Below are 22,433 nucleotides of genomic sequence, written 5' to 3' on the forward strand. Positions count from 1 at the left end.
CCACGGGTAGGTATCAGGATTATCGACGATAGTCATCCAGCCTGGTCATCTTAAAATGTTTTTTTTTCTTCTTCTTTCTAGACTATGCTCTTTTTATACTGGAATTAAACATACGCCTGGTTCCTGCGTTCATCGCATCGGCAGCAAATATAGAATAAAAGCCTTCATCGAGGTTCATCGTTCATTACAATTTTATTCACAACATTGCTGGAAAACAGGGAACCAAGCATTAGGGCTCATAAACCATGCAAAGCACATGCAACACCGTGCCACAGCCTGCACATGTAACAACATAAATATACAACAATCTTTATCATTTAAATGTCTCGTATGAAATATGAAAAAATTGGTACTGTTTGCCAATGTATCATGTATGCCAGTCTATCTGGAAGTGCTTTGTTCACATCACATCAGACAAACTCACACATGAATACAACCTTTTAAATTAGTGACGGCGTTCGAAAGGCAAAGCATAGCAAATATGACGCAGCTGCGACATTCCAATTCCCACATTTTTTGGAAAGCTTAGATCATTTTTTGCGTAATTTTTGAATTATTTACGTAATTTAGCCTAGGTTTGCACAGTTGAAATTGTAAAAAATAAGTGTTTCTTCAGGCTTAGTATGAGTGCGTGCATGTAAATGGTTGTATTTTGCGTTTATAGAGGAATTTGTGAATGCGGTGAATCGTATTGATTCTGAGGCAATAGGTAATATCCAGAATTAAGATGCCATTTGTTGTTATTTCTGGTTTCCCTGCATCTGGAAAGACTACTAGAACGAAAGAGCTTCTTGAATTTATGAAAAAGGAATGGCCAAAAAATGTAGTGGTGATATCTGAGCATGACTTTGTGAAGGATCAAGACAAGGATTACACATATTCATGTGAGTAACATCAACATGCCTAGGGCTGTCAATTTTTGTCTTTTGTTTGCTATGTTGTCTACTTCTTGTAAACTTTTACCTCTTGACAATTTGACAAAACTGCTGACAAACAGGTGTCATCAAAAGAGAGGATCTGGATGAGAAAAGAACCATGATAAAAATCTTGCGATAGGGGCTGTTGTCTAGGGACCTTTTCATGTTGGCATTAGTGACAGCCCTTCCTTGTGAAATACCTGTGCCACTAATGTCAAGCTATCTTATTAACTTGCATTCTTGTTTTTAGCTTCTCAGGTTGAGAAAGATGTTCGTGGAGCCTTGAAAGGGGAGGTTATCAGGTGCGTGGTATCAAACTGTTCTTAACAGCTAGGTTCCCAATTGTTTTTTATTTCTTGAGTAGCAGTCAATTTTTATGATCATTTTTTATTATTTTCTTAATAATTCCACAAGCTGCATGCTTAAATCACTTATCTGTGATATATAATTTATTGTGAAGGCCATGTCCTGGAACATGCCCTGATTAAAGTTGGTAAATGTCAAGTTTACGTCCTAAGCACATTTCAATGATATTTCTTTCATATTCTTACATATTTTGACATGCTGAATCCAAAAATGATACTTACATGTCTCGCAAGAACAAAATCATCACCAATACACTAAGCAATTACACCTTCGGACACCGCACGATCAAAACACGTCAGGAGGAAATCGAAAGTATGCAGCGTTGCCATTGATGAAAAATATTTCCTGTCGAGAAATAAAAACAATCAATATATGATAAAAATAAAAAAGAAATATGAAAAAAATATTTATTTTAAAAAATATAGGAAATTAAATAGTAAAACAACAAGGGGGAAATGATGGAAACCGGGGTTATTGGGTGGGGAGGGTTAGAAAAACAGGGAAATGTTGGGAATCGGGGTTCATGGGTGGGGAAGAGAAAAAATGAAAATGACTGACCTGACCTGACCTGACCTGACCTGACCTAACCTAACCTAACCTAACCTAACCTAACCTAACCTAACCTAACCTAACCTAACCTAACCTAACCTAACCTAACCTAACCTAACCTTACCTACTGATTTTTGCCTACCGGGGATAAGGAAAAAGTTGCTTGCAGGAATAGATTGCAGGCAAGAGTAAATCAAATATTTTTAGGTTAAGTGGTCATGCATCAGGCTTCAGGCCTTCGGCCTGAAGCCAGATACATAGCCACTTAACCTAAAAATATTTGATTTACTCTTGCCTGTAATCTCTCCTAAGGCATTGCCTTCGGCACTGCGCTGCTTCGCCGCGAGAAATATTATGACGTCATTATTCACAGTTGAATAGCAACTGTTAGACTCTTGTCGCGCTGTCACATGTCCGTCACGTCCTGCCTGTCGGTGTCATCAAGACACTTGTAGCCGCCTTGGTTCTCTCGCAGGTCACATACTGCCTTTCCGTCTACGGCAACGGCACTAAGAAAAACATTGACAGAATTCAAAAGATACTGAACTTTGCTGCACGAGTCATTTTTGGTAAGAGAAAATTTGATCATGTTAGTGACCTGCGCGGGAAACTTGGCTGGCTGCCCGCTCAGCACATGGCCGACCACCGTACACTGTGTCTGGCGCACAAGGTGATTGCTGGTGGCGAGCCCGAGTCACTGGCGGCTGCATTCGTGTGCAACGGTGACCGGCGGTCCCGGCGCACGAGGCAGGACGGGCAGCTCTACGTGCCGAGGTCCAACACCGAGACCGGCAAGAGACGCTTTTGCTCGAGGGCACCTGCCCTCTACAACCGGCTGTCGAGTGACCTGACACCGCTTAGCCAGCAGCGTTTTTCACGTACCGTGAAGAGACGCCTGCTGGATCTCCACCGAACGTGACCGTTCCGACAGCCGTGGCCGCCACAGCACAGGGGTAGCCCTGTGTACCGTGTATGAGTGCGTGTGTGTGTGTGTGTGTGTGTGTGTGTTTTTTTTTTATCCATGACAGCGACCATGTTTGACTCGGAGCTTAATAGCCACACTTTGAGTGGACCGCTCTACGATGGCAAATACAAATACAAATTAGATGTCATTCATGATTTTGGCCAACTTTGCGCAAGTAATCGCCCCCCAGTTCTCAGGATTCTCCTTTCCTCCCCCCCCCCCCCCCACCCAATAACCCCGGTTCCCAACATTTCCCCTTTGTTGTTTTGCTATTCTATTTCTAATAATATTTCTTTTTAAATAAATATTTTTTACATATTTCCTATTTATTTTTATAATATATTGAATGTTTTTATTTCTGGACATTAAAAAAGACAAAATATTTTTCACAAATGGCAACGCTGGACACTTTCAATTTCCTCTCGATTTGTTTTGATCGTGTGTTGTCGGAAGGTGTAATTGCTTAGTGTATTGGTGATAATTTTGCTCTTGCGAGACATGTAAGTATGATTTTTGGATTCAGCACGTCAAAATACGTAGGAATGTGAAACAATTATCATTGATATGTGCTTAGGACGTAAACTTGACATATACCTTAAAGTTAAGTGTGATATTGAATTGCTTATTATTCTTTTGCAGGAAAATCTCCAAGGATGACATAGTGATTCTGGATGGTCTGAACTACATCAAGGGCTTCAGGTATGAGCTGTTTTGCATCAGCAAGAACTGCAGGACACCTCAAGTAACTGTTCACTGCATCATCAATCCTGAGCAAGCTTGGAAATGGAATGAATCAAGGCCTGAGAGTCAAAGGTAATTTTAATGAGATGGCTTATTATTTTTTTAGCTTTTGTAAGAAATGAGAGGTTTTTAAGTTTATGAAAAAGTAAGAACTACCGTTGTTTGGCCTAACTTTGCACCAGTTTTTGACTTTTCTTCGTATTACTTCCAAATTATTTTGTTAAATGTTCAGGAAATTGTGCAGTAAGGCAGTGACATCCCTGCTGGTCACCTATAGTCACTCTTAATTTTTTTGGATAATGACATATAATTTATTTTTTGAAATTAGAGTGGCACAATGTTACCCGCACAAAAATAATTTTGTACCATATGAATAAATGCATCAACAAAACAATGGAAAAGCCAAAAGTATCAATGTTAGCGGTCATTATGGATACATTGGTCCACTTAGGGGCTTTTAAAAAAGGAACAGCAAACTTGTACATTGTACAAACATAGTCACGGGATGATGCACACCATCATGACTGTAGGTCGCTTACGTATCCCACTGGGACATTTACGCGCATAGGCATTAAGCTGATTAAAATTTAGCCATTTTTTTCCTCGTGGAACAAAGTTACCCACACGGCCCAAAGTTAGACCAAACAACGGTATAGAAATAAGAATATATTTTGGGTGATAGTGTCACCATGACAGTTTTGCTGCTGTTCTTACATTTTGTGATGCTTGAACACCTGTTAGTGTTCATCCATCCTTTTTTATTGGCATTCTCTCAGCACAGCTGCAAAATAATAATACTGTACCCACATAAGCTTTTAACATGTAATGTCATATCCTCACCAGTTCTGGCAACAAGCTCCACTTCTCAGTGACCCATCCCACAACACTTAAGGGACACATCAATGACGAGGTCATCACGTGACCCCCTGGCTCCCCCTCCGTACCCCAGTTACAGCCGAGCGGTGTTTGACGGCCTGGTGATGCGTTATGAGGAGCCCGACAGCCGGAACCGCTGGGACAGTCCTCTGGTCACCGTTCAGGCCGACGACCCCACGCCGGCTGAGGCTGTGCTGCAGGCGCTCCGGGCGGCGCCCGCGCCCAAACCCAACATGTCCACACAGAATGTGAGCGGCGGGAACGGTGGGATCATATCGTCGAAGTGTCATGGTGATAAGTTTGAATTGGTGTTCACCGATTCAAAGATATTTTCGTTTTACAACTTTGTCAAATGACGCAAGATTGATGCAAGGGTTTCAGTTGAGGTGGTATCTGACGATCTCCAACCTGTTTCAGCCCATGCTGGCACCCACCGACTTTCTGTTTGAGCTGGACCGGCGGACACAGGACGTTGTCAAGGTAGGTAACCGGGGCAGAATGGTGTTCAATGACGGATTATGCATAGTTCACCGGCCTGTATAGGACCTTGGTTCACCGGTGGTAGTGTTTCTCGGTGATTGGGCCGCGCTACCATTCTGGATTAACCATATACCCTCCGCTATTTTTTTCGGGTAATAATTTAATTATGTTCCTACATAATTAATATATGTTGTTTACCGATGACTGTTTTTGAAGAAGTTAGTTAAGTGCTACCGGCTGATCCCAGCTAGAATCGTTGATACATCATTTGCATGAATTTAAGTCATCTCGTGTCACCAATTATATGGCCTGCCCTCTGATCCCGCCCTCCCCCACAGGCCATAGTGTCGGCGCAGGAGTCGGCCATGGAGGGCGACCAGCTACCTGTGACGGGTACCTCCGAGCGGTACACGGTCCCCTCTACGGGCCGGCTCACCCTGGCCCAGCTGTCCCGCGCCCGCCGACAGTTCGTCTCCTACCTGAAAACACACCCGGCCGACCCGGCCAGTATACCTACGCTGTTCGTACAGTACCTGAATAATACGGATCGGTGACCGGAAGGGGTGGGAGGTCATCGCCTATGTCAGGGGCGAGGGGTGGGGATGACGTGGGCCGGAAGGGGCCGGTTTGGATATTTTGGAATGTACTTGAGGCGTTGCGGTCTTGTCAGCTCGCGTATGGTGTGAATCATTATAAGAATGCGGCATCTCCGATTCCATCTACTTTTTGCCGTCTTAGCCACCGGCAATGACTGATCATCTCTCGTACATTTATACGGGCGATACCACGTTATACGGCCCTAATCTGATGATGTGATGACAGATCGTGGTGGGTATTGATGCCGTTTATTAGCTAAAATACTATGCGCTCATTGCAATACAGCATGCAACTGTGCAACGACCACTCTGAAATAATCTCAAAATACGCCGTAGCTGTAATTCATTATAGGGATTTCACACGGTCGATGCGTAAAACAATGTTTCTAAACCACGTCACGCGAAGAACAGACATCCCACGGCAGCAAGTGACCCGATTTGTGGCCCAGTCAGACAGCACGCGAGGAAACATGCGCTTGTACCTCGTGCATGGCAGCGAAACAGTTCACAACAACGCGGTTCTGGAGCCTGAAGTATGCACATATGAATGCCTGAACGCCAGACGGTGAAATTGCGTCCGTATAGGACAGGATAGTAAGCCGCTTACCGGTAGCAAGAAGAAGCTATGTGATTATATCTGCAGGCCAAATTCTCGATTATCCTCACGGTGCATATGTAAATTGACGTCGAACACAGTCTCAAACCAAAAGCCGTCCCGCCCACCACCTCTCCCGATGGGTTGCGACTTGCGACTCTCATCACGCAGAATTGCGAACAATGACGATGCATGCCTTCTTCCACGAAACACCAAAAAGCGACGACACCAACCGCGCTGTCTCCTGAGATGTCGAGGCACCACTCGCAAAAGCCTAATTGGTGTTCGCATTATGGTCTCAGAAAATGGCACAACAGAACTGGTTCAGCAAAGTTCAGCAGTAGCACCGTCGTAGCTGGGCCTCGCGCGTCGTCCATCACTCGTCACTATCGATGCGGGCACCACCTAGAGACGCGCCGTGAAGATCACTCGCGGCGCAGTAGCGGCCACTATAAGTAGACCGGGCGAGCTCACGATCCCACAGCGACTCCGGAGTCCGGGACTCCGGGATCGGTCCGGGTGACTCCGGGATCAACCCTGGGCGGCTCCAAGGTGTTAGTCGGGCGGCATGTATGTGTGCGGCTGGAACTTCTCGCGGATGTGAGGTCGCACGTCCTCGTTCTGAAACCGCCCAGAGACAACAGTGAGTCACGGCAGCATGTATGGGTCGATTGCATGATAAAACAAAGGAAACTGAAAGCAGCAAATGCAAAACGAAACAAATCAACATTCAGGGCCCTCCAGAGAGTTAGGTGAGGCCGCGGGACCCCCTGCGGCCGAAGGAACTGACAGTAACAACACAAATCGACAGTGCATCATCTGCGGTATTTCCCTTCCCCATTTGTCTTTGTATGCTTACCAAGGTGTGCAGGTTTTCTAGGAACGGTATCAGTTTCAGCAGCTCAGAGTCCTCCTTGTCGGTGTACCAGCTCTCAATGGGGATGCCGTTCTCATACTGGAAACAAAACAACGTGGTCAGCATAATTGCGAACTCGAAGGAAAGCTGAAAAACAGCTGACGAATCGATTCATTTCAAACTCGTTTTTATTTTGACTTGTGTGTGCATGCGAGCGTATAGACTGCTCACTGCTAAAAGTTCTTCGTCTCGTCTCGTTTCGAACTCCTTTTTGTTCAAGAACTGGGAAATTGCATTTAATATTTTCGATATTGGCACACCAAAACAGACTTAAATCGCATGCAAAACTGCAGTTTGTGGTTAGGTTACCCATCCAAATTTTTGCTGGGAGCCCATACGGCATCAATCGAAGACAATCGAAGATGGCTCGATAGTCAACCTTAGCTTGAGTCCGATCTTAAGGCCCTTTCAGCTTTTCTTATCCGACGCAGCTTTGGCTTAATACCGGCCGGTCTTCTAGCCCATCACCCACATATCAGACACTATTTACTCACTGATAGCTCCCTACTACAGCCCTCCCTCCCCAGTCCCCACCAGAACTCCACCCCAACAAGCACGTGGCAGTGCTGGCAGATACGGCAGCTGTAACAGCTGGACATGATTTGACCGGCGATTACACGCTTCCACGTGTTCACGTTTAATCACCCCTCCCCCTATCTTCAGCGATACAGACGCAGGGCAGCGAGTACATACCTGATAGCCGAAGGCCTCTGGCGAGTTGTCGATGATGATGGTGCGGGAGAGGTCGCGACCCAGGATGTTGAGGTCCTTGACGTAGGTGCCGTTCACGCAGACGCAGTGGTCGCGGAACAGACGGTACCTGACGACGGACAAAGGTAGTGTCAACTCCATGAGATGGGGTGCGAAAAGTAGTTCAATCGCACACATCAATATCCTCCATCGGGAACTGTAATTGATGAACTTGAATTTAGTCCAAGAACTATCATTTATTGCTTGTAAAATGTGTATAATCATATAATGATATAAGCAAAAAAGAGCCATAAGGTAGCGACGAGCAGCGCTGGTAATTCAGGTGTCACGTACTTTATTTATTAGCAGGGATGCGGAGCCGGAGCCGGAGCCGGAGCCGGAGCCGCCGGAGCCGGCATATTTTGCCCGGAGCCGGAGCCGGAGCCGGAGCCGTGAAACAATGTAGCCCGGAGCCGGAGCCGGAGCCGGAGCCGTCAAAAAAGGGGGCGACTCCGGCTCCTTTTCTTTAGAGGAAACAATTATTTACCTAGTTCGGTTTGACAGTAGGGACCGTCGAGGTCCTGGTCAGTGTTCTCTACCTTCAGTGTTCGCATACACGGTTACACCTCGCCTCGCATTCAAAGCAATGCTGCCACCACCTTCAAGGCGTAAAACAATGTGGTATTCAAAATGTGGTATTCCACCCGTATTTAATTGATCGCATAGGGGATGTAGGGTAGGGTGAGGTAATTTGAACATGTGGGGCAATTTGAACATAGTGTGAATAACACAAAATTACGGAAAATCCATAAGTGGCATGACAATAAGACCAATGAGAGAAATTATCGTAACTAAAAGGGCCATCATATGAACGGGGTTTAAAGTTTCAGGGAATGAAGATGTTGACGCACAGTGTAAAAAATAATTTCGCAAGGATAAACGCCTAACAACACGTCATTGCAACTTCATTGTAGCGCAAAATCTTGCATTGCTAGTGCCTAATACGTAACAGCTTTTGTTGTACAATGACCTAATCAGTGTCTTCAATCCAAGAAATTTGCTTTTGAACCCTGTTTTTGAAAATGGCAAAATAACTTTTTGTGTGGGGTAATTTGAACATAGTGTGAGAATTTCAATGAAAACAGGGATAGCTCCGAAAAAACAGCTCTCCCAGTTTTTTTTTTTGCCAATATTTTCGACCCAAAGCAGTAGCAGATAAGTGATGCCAGTTTTCGAAAATTTACGTCTAATTTCCGTCTAATGCCCGGCATTTTCGTTGATTTTCCGTCCAAAAATGTTAAAGTCAACTATTTGTCCAAATATGTCCGAAAATTATGCAGCTATCAACACTCAAAACCGTCATTTATATTGCTTATCACGTAATTTTACCAGCCGAAAAGTGTTCATTACATTGAGAGCTTAACAAGCTTTCCATTCGCCAAGCAATGCTACGCACGATTACTTGATAAAAATGCTCAAGTGTGGCAGGCCATCGTCCAATGTTGTCCAGACTACTATACCTACCTTTGTGCAATCAATTCCGAATTGGACATAATAAAGAATCGGAACTCCGAATGTCCAGGTTCCGATTGGCACCACTATAACAGATGAAGTAAGGTTTGGTAGAGTTTTTATCGAACGGAGATGATAGACGTCCTGTTAATTGAAGAGAGGCGAATTCTTTCAACTGACCTGTGTGCAGCGTGCAGATATCGATACTCTGCAACTGTTATTTTTGTTGCTGTGTTGATTTTCAAATGAAGGTATGTTTAGAATTGCTCTACCTATTCGTTTATGGGTCAAACAATGCATCGGTGCTGGCGAGACTATCGTTTTTATGGCAGGTAAAGGCAGTATGTTCAAATTACCCCACGGTGGGGCAATTTGAACACACCGTGACTTGGTGGAGAAGTGATGCTATGCTATTCAAGGTATGCTCGGCTCGTCCAAAAATGAGGCTTGCATGGTAAAAGCAAGTGACACATGCGCTACTGAAACAGTTTTTCTTCATCCAGGGTTGAGCTGGAAGTTGGTACAAGGGAGAAGACGTAAAAATATGCTCAAATTACCCCACACTACCCTACTTGGTAGAAGCCGGAGCCGGAGCCGCCGGAGCCGGAGCCGCCGGAGCCGGATCATTTTACTCGGAGCCGGAGCCGGAGCCGGAGCCGCCATGACATTTCACCCGGAGCCGGAGCCGGAGCCGGAGCCGATTTTTTTCTCCGGAGCCGGAGCCGGAGTCGGAGCCGTCTGAAATTTCCACGGCTCCGCATCCCTGTTTATTAGGATAATTGGCATTACGCAAGACGGAAATCGGACCGTATGGCCCAGCTAAATAAACTAAGAGATCCAAACCAGCAATGGGAGTGATGAAATCGAAGAAACGCTACTGTGAGCACCCACGCCCCACGATCCGTATTTACGTACTTAATGAGCTTCCTCTCGGGGTCCAGCAGGTTGACCAGTTTGTCGGCGTACACCTTCTTGGAGGCGGTGAACAGGATGACTTCGAACAGGTCCGAGACCCGGTCTAGGAACTCGTGTATGAAGGGCCGCGTGCGCACAAACACCTCGTAGGAGACGCCTTGGAAGAGTACCGGGAACGTGAACGAGGCGTCGGCCATCCTCTGCAGACTGCAGTGGACCAGCGTCTCGTCCTGCCGCCGAGAGGAAACAACGAAAAGATTGTCAGGGGAAGGTCGAAAAGGGTAGCATGATAAGCGGGAAAGTGATAGTCATTAACATGCGCAAGTAGCGACCACCCACCATGACCATCCCCATTCCCCCGTAAACACAGCACAGCCTGCCACTTGATTAAAAAAAAAAAAATTGGCAGCATAAGATGTTGGCAGACACACACACAATTGACAATGACGACGCAAACGAGCAGTCTGCGTAAAAAGCGCCTAAGTCACAAATAATCGGTGACTCATGAAAATTAAGAAAATAAAACGAAAATTCAATTAATGAATAGACTTGAAAATTCCAGTAGCACTGCAACAAGAGTAAAATACATGAAAGGAAATAACAAATTTCAATTGAAACGCGCAAAGCATGCAGACGTAAAATCGCGGTGACCTCGTACAGTTCGTTCAACTGGGTTGTCATTGAAATTCACTAGACTTCAATGTTGATGAAACTGTGAATTCCCTCTCCTACGTTCTCCGCAGTGTGACGTCAGCCATATCTCCCCAATCTGCCCTTGGCAGAGCCCCTGGTACTATATCTGTCCCTGACATTCAGCAATGCCACAGAGGTTAAACCAGTGGCCTACCAGGCCTCCAGTTGCATTTTGATGCTTCGCAGATATATGCTAAGAAGGTCAAATGAATATTTGTTCCCGTCGTAGCATATATCACGTAGGGAGCGAAAGAGGCGCCTTGACTTTGATATATTCGGAAATATATATTGCTGTTGACTTCTTTAGAGGGAATCAAAGCTCTGTCCTAGGGGAGTCCCAGTATTGCTCGGAAGCGATGAATGAATGCAAAGAAACCATGCAGAGCGAAATGATTTGCATACCAGTTACGCAAAACATATAGACCAGATAGGTACTGGAAAACATGAATTCCAGTGTTCCTAAAAACAATCAAATGACGACTCGACAAAACCTTCATACTCAAATAAAAATAATAAGGGCTCCATTCCCTCACCATACCGACCGAACAGACTCTTCTACAGGTCACAGAGGCGCACAAACCGACCAGCAGCGCCATCATGACTCACCAGGTCCAGGACCAGTGTGAAGTGTGGACTGCTGCGCGTCTTCAGCGGCAGCGCCGGGTGGCGGGCCCGCATCTCGGGCGTCAGCGGCGGCAGGTGTTTGATGAAGTAGTAGGCCTCGAACATGCTGTCGGTATAGTAGTCCGTCTCCTCCTCTCCATCATCTTCCTCTTCCTCCTCCTCTTCATCCTCTTCTTCATCTTCCTCTGCTTCGTCCTCTTCAGGTTCACGGGAGCGGTACTCGGTGGGAGCCGACACACAGCCTGTGGCACAGCGATAGAAGAGCGTCAGAAATCAGAGCGTCAGAAGAGCGTCAGAGCAACGGGGATCGGTAGGGTTCGCGGCGGAAACTGCTATTAGGTTTGTAGTTACAACCCCGAGCGATTAATATCCCGCAAATATTGTAAGGATACCGCATTGATGCGTGAGATGCAGGGAGGGTGTGACCCCGACGGAACTTCTTACATAGTCTATGGCGCTCGCCGACGTCTTCCGGAACGGAATACAAGTTCCATTCAACGACGCAGTAACATACTCATCACAGCTTACAGATTAATTAGAAAGATGCGCAATTTTAGGCCACATTCAGACTTAACTCGTAATTACATACTAGCGGCGCAATACTTCCTAGCAAATCAATCCCACATGGTTCATTGGGACTTTACTGCAATAGTGGCGAAGGAAAATGTTGTTGCATTTTTATACGGAAAACAGGAACCAGTACAACCTTGCTTCGATGAGTAAACACCTCTTTTACGAACATGTTAATCGGAAAACTGGAACCATGATGCAGAGCGTAAATAAGTACAGCCCGAATACTTAAATCGGTGGTTTGTGCTTTGATAATTTGTGATTTAGGGGAGCCCGGGCTTCCGAGGTCATCGGCGTTCATGGCCTATGCTTTGAGTAGGCAGGAAAATAGAAGCAAATTGAACGGCCGAGAGACGGCCCGAAGACCAGAGCGGACTCCCAGAACGCCGCTATACCGTCGACCAACAGTTGTTAAACAGTTTTTACGACTTAATTCATGAACCTTTAGCAACAGCGGGACCACACCCCCTTCCACCAGCCCTTGCTCACCGACGTCACCGGCGGCTGAGGTGACCTGCGGCTGCGCCGGCGGCGGGGCTCGGCTGTTGTGCTGGTCAGGAGCCACCTGCTGCAGAGGCTGGCGCCGTGGAGCGGCCGAGCAGATCAGCCGGCTATCAGCCGCCCCCGCCTCCGCCGGGGGCTGCTTCAGCGCCGTGTAGTCGCTGGTCGATGACGGGTCCTCGTTCTCCTGTGGGTGACAGGGTGGGGTGGGTGTGAGCGGTCTGGTATGGCATCTGTCAGTTGACTGGATGTTTTACAGAGCAGACGTGAGTGGGGTGTACCATGTCCTGGGCAGTGTGTGAAACGTAGCTTTTTGTCCGATTATAATGTCAGTGTAGCTTATTCGCCCCGAATGTTTTTGTCAATTTCCCTCTAAATGTAATGAGGACTATATCGGCGAGCTGGTGTGAAGTGCGAACAACACTTGACGCGACGAACACCGAAAAGATGAATCACAGAATGAATCACTTCACGGGATAAACCCGTACTTGTCACTTCGTCAATAGACAAACACAGCTCAACACAGTACCTCAACACAGCTTGCAACCGTCGAAAACTACGCCAAAATACGGCTAGTGTTGATGATTCAACGTCTGTCGTGCTCTATGACTCCTCCATTATCAAGGTATGGGGTATATACGGGCAACCATAAAACCGACTCAGCTTCAGATGTTGTGAACCAGTCCTAAAATATATCGCCCTAGTGCACTGCAAAGACAACATAGCGCGACTTTGGGCACCAGCATTGTGCATGACTCAAGACTGATCCTCTCACTGATCTTATTCTCTTCCCTCCCCACTCGTAACTCACCCCACCCTTTCCTCTCCTCTTCTAACTCACCGCACTCCCCCTCCTCTCTCCCAACTCACATTACAGGTGCGCAGCAGCGGCCGGCGGCTGTGGCGGCTCGAGCTCGCAGGTGGCAGCGGCGAGCGACTAGCGCGGGGTCGGGATGGCACCCAGGCTGCCGAGCGGCGCGCCCGGCCCCGCCAGCGAGCAGCCACTGCCACTGACGGCGAGCTGCGTGACTTGCTCGCCCGTGGCCGGTTACTCTGCCGGGTCCTCATCGTGCCGACATCTGCCGGGCAGGGAGGGTGGAGGTCAGGTCAGAGGTCACAGGGAGAGTTGAGGGTCACGGTCATGCGATCGGTTCCATACGATCTCTGACAGGTCCTCGTTGATCGAACAATTCGAACATCTGCCCAAGCAAATAAAGCGGAAAACAGCTTTGGAATGTCTCACCGATACAATGGCCAGCCACTGAAACCGCACTGCAGTCCACAGGCATTTCGCATGTCCCAAGCTGGCCAGCCTTTCTGCAGAGTGGCATTCCCTCACGCGATTCTCCAATACACTGCACTGTGCACCCACACTCGAAAAGGTTACGACAAGGAAAGGCTAACCATTAACTGGGGAGCCACAAATTTTGGATAAGTTAGGATGCGGATCCACTCAGCAGACAGTAGACGAACGGCAAGTTGGGTAGCGACTGCGAGTATAACCCTGGCAAGTTATGAATCACGGAAAATTGGGGGGAGCCGAAACAAAATCCGGTCGGCTCATGATCCATCGAGCCGACCGGACGGCCGGGGATATTGCGCCGGATGGTCTGGTCACTTCGTAGTTCGTGGGGGGGGGGGGGGGTGTTTTGCCCGCTCACCGCAGTCAACAGCTCGGTTGGGGTTGTGACTCGTGAGTCACATGGTGATTCGATAGCAGCTCAGGCGGGCCCGCCAGAGGCCCGGAACCAAGGGGAAGGCCTGGTCTGACCGGCCTACGAAGTACCGGAACGAACGGAATATGGGGCTTTTGGAGGTTCGCCAGCGAAGGGGAGTCCAGCATATCACGTAAGAGGAACCTCACTCCCTGGTAGGTGTGGCAGTGTGGTGATGAGAACTCAACACATAGGTACGTTAAATAATGTATCTATTCTTGACGATCGTCAGTTGGTCTTACAGTATGATAGCTCATAGCTGTCACTCAAGAATCGCCGTGAATATATGTTGATCAAATGCAATGCACGGATGGAATGTGCTGTGCACACTGCACGGTGCCTACGCCGTTGTACTGCCTGACTCATCCCTTTAGACCGGTTTTCTTCCCTCCATAGTGGCCTCTGCCGTCCAAACATAAGGTGAATGAACAATGGCGTGGCAGTGACTGCCTTGGCATTGATATAAGCTGAGATGACACATGCTCCCATCTGGAAACGGCCAAATAGATGGCTTCAAACTGAGGGTTAAAGTCACCCAAATGAGGCATATACTGTAAAAAAATTACTGGATATGGGTGGAAAAGGTTATTGAGCCGATAAGCTGCTACGCAATACCTACAACCCGGGAATAGGGGTAGTAATGACCGACAGAGACAAACAACATGCGTGGTGTTTCTGTTTGTTTACAACAGACACAGAACCGGATGCGGGAGGCGTCAATGCTTTCCAAAATGGGTTAGTTTTCAAACACATTTAGTGAGTGCATGAAATATGAATAGTAGCCGCACATGCACCGTCCACCACCCCGCTCTCCTGCCATTTCGCTGACCGCGTACAACACCGACCATTCAGTCAATCGACCCACCATGCATGACGTCATACCACACATATGACGTCACATAGAGCGCGTGCCGAGACTCGGCACTCTGCGCAGGTCGGGCGGGGTCGGACGGATTTGGCAAAGACAGCACGGGATGTAAACAGATGGGGAAAGAAAGCGACCGTTCAGAGACGCGCGATACGAGAGCGATATACAGAGCACGGCTCGAAGGACGAGAGTGAGAGAGAGAGAGAGAGAGAGAGAGAGGGGGGGGAGGGAGAGAGAGGGGGGACGAGAGCAAGAATCGACTACAGCGAGATCGCACCATGGTTTTGCGAAATTGTGATGTCCATGAAGCGTGAGCTGTGTAAGAAAAATAAAATCAATATGGTTGTCTTTCTAAAGATAGTTAAATAGCTGTCTGCAGCGCGGAGGAGCTATTCCAGTCGTGCGTGCATCTCGTACGCCGACTATTGCGAGCAGCTGTATCAAGTTGCACGCTAAATTGGTTCGCGTCGTCTGATGCCTTCCCATACAGTTTCCTTTTTATCACATCCTTCCTTCTTAGTTGCAGATGCAGTAAGAACTAGACTAAGGAAAGCTGGCCCAAGGTCACGGACCACAAAAAGCCCGACCATCTCCGGCGGCCGCCGAGACAGGGTTGGCAAGGGGTGGCAAAAACTGGTTTTTGCCGGTGGTTTTAACCGGTTTAAACCGGCTGGCAGAAACCCTGGTGGCAAAAACTGGCAAAAACTGGCAAAAACTCAGGTAGTCAAGACTTGCAACTTTTCTGGTTAGCAATTGATTTGAAATGTAGGTACAAATGCATTTCTGGATGTTTTAGAGACTCGCTAAACATTCTGAAGTTTGCCCCATTAGCTACCCGGGCTGCAATGTCTATGCATGTCGGTAGACATCCGTCAGACAATGCATTTCTGAAGAATATTGGCATTTCCATGCATCACGGTTAGGGTGCTACCTACTGCAGGTGCACACGTGCAGGGGTCGCTTTCGACCAGATCTCGAGAATGGCTCTGCCGATTGCGCTCAAATTTGGAACACCGTTACAGACAGATTAGATTAGCATGGGTGTCGCAGATAAGTCAGTCGGGGGCAACTTTCTACGAGCGCACGTGTGGGACGACACTTCCAGTTCTCGAGAACGGCTGCGTCGATTGAGCTCAAATTTGGTACTAATACCGTTAGGAACCAGTGAGTATGGGGGCCGTGACACATCAGTGGCAGGCACCCCTTCGCACTTCTGCATGTGCAGGAATCACTCTTGCACTGGCTCATTTGTCGCCCCAAAAAGACGTACTGGTTACTAATGGAAAGCGGGAAGCCCATGAAAATGTTTTTATTGTATGAAACACTGGTCGAATGGTCAAGATGTCGCTTCTTTTTGAAAGCATATAACTTTCACTGAATCCCCCATAGAATGTTTCCAAATCAAATGCATGTCTAGGCAAAGCATTGTAATGGTTTTGAGTTTTTGCCAGTTTTTGCCACTTTTTGCCGGTTAAAACCGGTTTAAACCGGCAAATGGCATAAACTAGTTTTTGCCGGCAAAAATGCCAACCCTGCGCCGAGAATGGCCCAGTATTGATCCAGCCCCGTACCCGCCCCAGCCCGACCGCGTACTCCAGAAAGGTCGCCATGACCCCGGGCACACGAACGGTTGACTATTCCACGGAATAGTCAAATGACGGCATTGTTTGACCGAGTGGCGTCATTGTCGGCGAATGACTGGCCCGTCATAAAAACAAGTTGGGTGTGTGATAAAATCGACTGCCACAAAAACATGACTGAATCATACAAATGAATGTGCAAGTCATCGTGGAACTCACACCCAATGAGCAAACCTCAATATAAGGTTTCAATATCAGACAAATTTGCAGCCTCATGCTACTCCCGGGAAGGGAAGGCATAGCGGAAAACGTAGACCAAAAGCGACAAGCCCATCCGCAGAGCTGTCACAGTAGTCGGTTAACAAAAAAACAGGAGCACCTGTTTGCGGGGGCGGCGGCCCAGATATGCGGGCAGGGTCGCGGAGGGTCGGACGGACCAATCGATGGTGTGTGACCCGAGCCGTCCGTCGGCCGCCGATACCGGCGGGAACGATCGACCCGTCGGCGGCGGCTATATGCCAGTCGGGACACGCCGTCCCGCACCGTGGGGTGGTAGGTCAGGTCAGCTAGTCGGTCGGCCGGGCGGCCAGGAGGGCACAGGAGGGCGACGGGAGGGTGGGGGCTTATCAAAAAGAGACTCGTGGGACTATCGATGGAGAAGCTAATAGTTCCCTTGATAGTGAAGTACCTAAATCTGTAAACAGCTAGGTAGGCGGCAAACGTCGCACGCTTAGAGCTTATCTGCACTGTTGCACAGATTGCATGGTGAACAATGTTTGTGACAGATCATGCAAACTTAGGACCGTTTAGGCGCTTAGGTTGTTGTTGACGGTTCATGCGAGGCATTATAACTTGAAAATCGCACCATAGAGGGAGACAACTAAATCCACACCCAGCTGATGAACACTCTAGAACCCTGGATTAATAATATTCATCTCGTTCAGTTGGAGACAAGCCGTATCAGGATTAAATCAAGAGGTGACCCGCCTCGTCCTTCCCAGTCACCTTCCTCGATTGGTGTCCGGTTAGATAAAAGGGGCGATAATAGGAACAGATAGGTGTCCCTCACGCGGCGAGACAAAGGACAGCCGATTGGAAACCTTCGAATTTCTAATAGTCATGCCGATAACTGGACCGGGTTTTCACATTACATCAGCCGACAGAATGCGCACAAGGGCAGTCTAAAAGAGGCATATTTTTCAAAACTAAGATACAAAGGTAACCGGTGTGGGCAATTGTAAGCACAAGATGTGACCTTTATCCCACAAAACTCTTAAATCTCAGTCTCACGAAAGGTACCTACATAAGACACGATCCAGATCGCATGTTTATTGCTTGTTGCATCAGACGAGTCGGCAAGGATTATGAGCGTACTCCGTGACCTTCCTGTGTGGAACGTTAATAAAATAAACACTCTTGGATGTATTTATGTCTGCAGACAGACACGAATAAATATGCGATCCCGTATGACACCGTGCACTTTGCCGGAATGCCAAAACGGATTGCGACCAAAACAATGTAGGTGGGTTGATGTGCAAAATTATGAGTGGCTTCCATTGACAGTGAACGAGACGAATTAAATATAATGTCGTCCTTTGACCCAGTCCATCATATAGGGTCGTGCCCTAGTCAATAAAAGAGGAATGTGCCCCACTTTCGAGTACTTTTTGGCCTAGTTTATACCCATACTTGCGGTACCTAGCGAGGGTTCGTTTCAGCCTACGCCAATAACCCCACACCTTTTCTCACGAACATCCGAATTTCCGACCTTTTCAAGGCTGCGGTTTCAAAGCTCCCGATTCTCACCGACCGGTGGGAGATTTGAATCTCACTCCCTTCAACCCCTCATTGGTCCAGGGCCACCAGGCCGGGCCGGGCCGAAAAACGCCGACCGCCCCAGGTAATCAGCTGGCCGAAAAACCGGCAGCTGGCGTCCGCCGGGCCCCCACCGAGCACGAGGCGTCTGAAGGAGGCTTCTCAGGGCGTATGGCTGTAATTGAGCTCTAGGGAATGAAGAAGTGTCATGAAATGTCAGATTTGCAATGGGGTAGATAGATACCATACCAACGTCGCTATGGTCACTAGAGGCTGCAATCACAACGCTGAGAATATCAGGAACTCGCTGTCTCCAGGACGCTAAAGCATTGTAAAGAGAATAGCGGGTGTGTCCCAAGTCTCAAAACACCACTTCCAAGCATAATATGATGTCGGTTAAGCCCTAAAACACGGACCCGTTCGAAGCTAGTCGGCCGCAAGATGAGAAGCTTCTGGAAAGCAAAACAGGCCGGCCGCCAGCGCGGGGAGGGGGCGGGGCGGGGAGCCGTCTGCCGACGTACCGCGCAGTTGGCCCACCCGGCCGACGGCACCTGGGAAAAAACCGACCCAGAGCTGCAACGATACCTTCAACTGTGAAGTTAAAAGAAAAGCCCTGTGATAGAGAATTTACCATCATTCCATGGATTTGCTTAGCTTCCGGTGCATCTGTCACGCAAGGCGCTGCTACGCCATTCCCGCCACATTCCACATGCCCCGCTTTCGCGCGCAAACCCGGCCCGACACCCACGTGACTCCCTGTACGCAATGGAAAGCTCTGCCAGCCTCAGCCCAACGTACTCACCGACTGTTCTCTCTCGCAGGGGAAGTCCTCGGAAAGTTTTCTCTCTTGATTGGCGGCTATCTTCGGGGCATTCACACGTAGGTTGAACGCGCGCACGTCCGACCTGCCCACGCGCGGCTGGCGCCACAATTGTTTGGCGCCGCCGCCGCGCGTTCCGTATTGATTCTCACGGCCGCCGAGCGACCTCCCCCGCCGGCCGCCGGTGTGGACTCGTCCGGCGCGGCGTTGTAGATGGCGCTGCGAGCGGTGTCGGCCGAGGTCGTCGCGATGTAAACGAACGCCGTCTGGCCGGGCCGGCACCTCCGGGGTAGGGGGGGGGGGGGGAGGGGTGGTGCAACTTGCACGTTGCAGAGCGTCTTTTGCTGACCAGCGGCGCGACACCTCAAACTCCGCTGGCTCCCAGTCCTGAGGATGAGAAGATGGGTAATGAATAGGTATACATCAGGATCAGCTGCTACTGTCACGCTCGTTCTACATACAGACGGGGGATAGTTCAGCATTCCAAGGCAAGATTCGAAAGCAGTGCTTTACACTTGACTAGAATACAACCAAACCGATATCTTTTTAGCTTGGTATACTCGTATATGCAAGAGTTGCTTCAGGGAATGAATAAAGCCTCCTCACATAATCGCGATGTCGAAAGTCTCGTTATGACTCACGTGTGCCTACCTGATACATTTTTCTCCCTACAGCTCACATTCTTACCCATTCCCATAGCATTGTAACGCACTCCACCTCCAGTCTCCATTCATCCCCTGCTGCTTCCTGAAGCCCTCCCGGCGCTCGGCGTCGGTCGGCACCGGCGGTGCCCCCGCTCGGGCCGCCGTGTCCGGTGTGCTGGGGGCAGCGGCGGCCGGCCTTGGTCGGTGTCCGTCCGTCCGTCCGTCCGTTCGTGCGGGGAGGAGGCGGTGGAGAGCGGCAGAGGCAACACAGGTTATGGGCGTCTACTGGCACCCGGCCACCACACGGCGACAAAGAAGGGGAGGAGGATGGACGAACGGAGGAAGAGAGGTGGACCGATAGCCGCCCCGGCGCCCGCGGGCCGCCCGGTGGCTGGGTGCGGCCGGGGGCTTGGAAAAAGGTCACGGTTCCGGTAAATACAATGAGATGGTTTGGTATGCAAGTTCGTTGGAATGGACAGAGGTATATGCAACAACGGCAACTTTGAAAGCATGTTGACATGCAAGAGAACATTTTGATATGGTGGTAGGGCGTAGTGGGGGTTTAAAGTAATATGAAAATAATAAGCGCCAGTCACGATTCGGATGAACATATAATCTATAAACACGGCGAGAAGTTTCGTCACAAGTAATCATTGCAAGCTCGCTTCAACTGACTGTCTATGGATGCAATAATAGCATGCCCGGCGGTAAGGCAGTTGTCACCGTCAATGGCACCCATCCAACCCGCGCCGGGCCGCGCCGGGCCGACGGGCGAGGGTCGAGCTGCACCTGAGGAGAGGGGAAGGGAGGAGGGGCGCTGGCGCCGGGCCGTCGGGGCTGACGGCGGCGACAGCGATATACCATCAGTCGACCCCGGGAGAGTCCTGAGACCGGTCTGGTGGGTTCAAACCGGATCGAGGACCGACACACCTCCGTGGTCGACCAATGAGCGCCCACCACCGGTGGGCAGGCTCGCTGGCCCGCTGGGGACGGGTGCCGGGTACCGATGCCGGGCCTGATAGCCGTCCGTGGCGCGGGCAGACGCCCGTCACCATACGCAACCGAAGTCGTGACGTCACGATAAGTGGCTGGGGCATAATCAGCTGACGGCCCCGTGCTAAAGCAATGGGGCAATATTTTGCCGATCTTTCCCAAGAAAACTGGACCTAGTTAGATAGTTTTAGTAGCTGAATTTAGAACAACTATGTATGATCTATTTTTCTATGAAAAAATATTGCAAAATCTAACAACGCAAAGCACAAAATTTCGTGAAAACCTAATTGGCGGCGAAGTTGACGCAGAAATACAAAACATTTTAGATCAAGAGGTTTAAAATAATGGATTTAAAATAAAAAAGATTTTCAAAATAACTTATATGGTGAATTTTCTCCTTTGCTTTTCACAAATAAAAAATATTTATCCAGCTCAAACTCAAATATGTCAAACCTTACGCATCAAAATCCTCCCGACGCGGTCACAGTTCGCATCTCAAGGTCATGTATTTGGTGCGTCAAGTTCGCCGCCCGTAACAATTTCGCGAAATTCGGTCCTTTTCGCTTTGAAACATAGCATTTTTTGGGCGTAGAAAAATAGAATATACTCAGTTTACCTAGAAACTGGCCCCCAAACTATCTAACTAGGTCCAGTTTGTTCTAAAAATGCTGATAAAATTTCGTCCCATTGCTTTAACACAGGGCCGTCAGCTGATTATGCCCCAGCCACTAGTCATGACGTCACACTTCGGTTGCGTGACGCAACCGAAGTCGTGACGTCACGATAAGTGGCTGGGGCATAATCAGCTGACGGCCCCGTGCTAAAGCAATGGGGCAATATTTTGCCGATCTTTCCCAAGAAAACTGGACCTAGTTAGATAGTTTTAGTAGCTGAATTTAGAACAACTATGTATGATCTATTTTTCTATGAAAAAATATTGCAAAATCTAACAACGCAAAGCACAAAATTTCGTGAAAACCTAATTGGCGGCGAAGTTGACGCAGAAATACAAAACATTTTAGATCAAGAGGTTTAAAATAATGGATTTAAAATAAAAAAGATTTTCAAAATAACTTATATGGTGAATTTTCTCCTTTGCTTTTCACAAATAAAAAATATTTATCCAGCTCAAACTCAAATATGTCAAACCTTACGCATCAAAATCCTCCCGACGCGGTCACAGTTCGCATCTCAAGGTCATGTATTTGGTGCGTCAAGTTCGCCGCCCGTAACAATTTCGCGAAATTCGGTCCTTTTCGCTTTGAAACATAGCATTTTTTGGGCGTAGAAAAATAGAATATACTCAGTTTACCTAGAAACTGGCCCCCAAACTATCTAACTAGGTCCAGTTTGTTCTAAAAATGCTGATAAAATTTCGTCCCATTGCTTTAACACAGGGCCGTCAGCTGATTATGCCCCAGCCACTAGTCATGACGTCACACTTCGGTTGCGTATTGCTAATCGAGGTGGCTGGTATGAAGGCCGCTACCTAG

General features: G+C 48.3%; 2 protein-coding genes across 6 annotated transcripts; one reads left to right on the forward strand and one right to left on the reverse strand.

Moving 5' to 3' along the window:
- The first annotated feature begins 497 nt into the window (after positions 1-497).
- Positions 498-5,790, forward strand: LOC122387455 (protein KTI12 homolog). 4 transcript variants are annotated; one of them, XM_043377658.1, is made up of 7 exons: positions 510-541; positions 665-884; positions 1,168-1,219; positions 3,436-3,609; positions 4,487-4,661; positions 4,831-4,893; positions 5,232-5,790. In XM_043377658.1, exons 2-7 carry the CDS (start codon positions 728-730, stop codon positions 5,445-5,447), a joined length of 837 nt encoding a protein of 278 aa, XP_043233593.1. In that variant the 5' UTR covers positions 510-541; positions 665-727; the 3' UTR covers positions 5,448-5,790. The 4 variants fall into 4 exon arrangements, with proteins under 4 accessions (XP_043233592.1, XP_043233593.1, XP_043233595.1 ...); XM_043377657.1 differs by having other exon boundaries at positions 498-884; XM_043377660.1 differs by lacking the exons at positions 510-541; positions 1,168-1,219 and having other exon boundaries at positions 747-884.
- Positions 5,722-20,921, reverse strand: LOC122387454 (CTD small phosphatase-like protein 2). 2 transcript variants are annotated; one of them, XM_043377656.1, is made up of 10 exons: positions 20,878-20,921; positions 19,991-20,355; positions 19,286-19,690; positions 13,376-13,584; positions 12,494-12,692; positions 11,417-11,676; positions 10,118-10,347; positions 7,694-7,820; positions 6,944-7,039; positions 5,722-6,705 (listed from the first exon to the last, which is right to left on the reverse strand). In XM_043377656.1, exons 4-10 carry the CDS (start codon positions 13,571-13,573, stop codon positions 6,640-6,642), a joined length of 1,176 nt encoding a protein of 391 aa, XP_043233591.1. In that variant the 5' UTR covers positions 13,574-13,584; positions 19,286-19,690; positions 19,991-20,355; positions 20,878-20,921; the 3' UTR covers positions 5,722-6,639. The 2 variants fall into 2 exon arrangements, 1 of the variants encoding a protein (XP_043233591.1); XR_006257595.1 differs by lacking the exons at positions 19,991-20,355; positions 20,878-20,921 and having other exon boundaries at positions 8,045-10,347; positions 19,286-19,541.
- Between the last annotated feature and the right edge of the window lie 1,512 nt (positions 20,922-22,433).

This window comes from Amphibalanus amphitrite, unplaced genomic scaffold (assembly GCF_019059575.1).
Source record: "Amphibalanus amphitrite isolate SeventyFive unplaced genomic scaffold, NRLGWU_Aamphi_draft 000287F_arrow, whole genome shotgun sequence".
Lineage (NCBI taxonomy): Eukaryota > Metazoa > Arthropoda > Thecostraca > Balanomorpha > Balanidae > Amphibalanus > Amphibalanus amphitrite.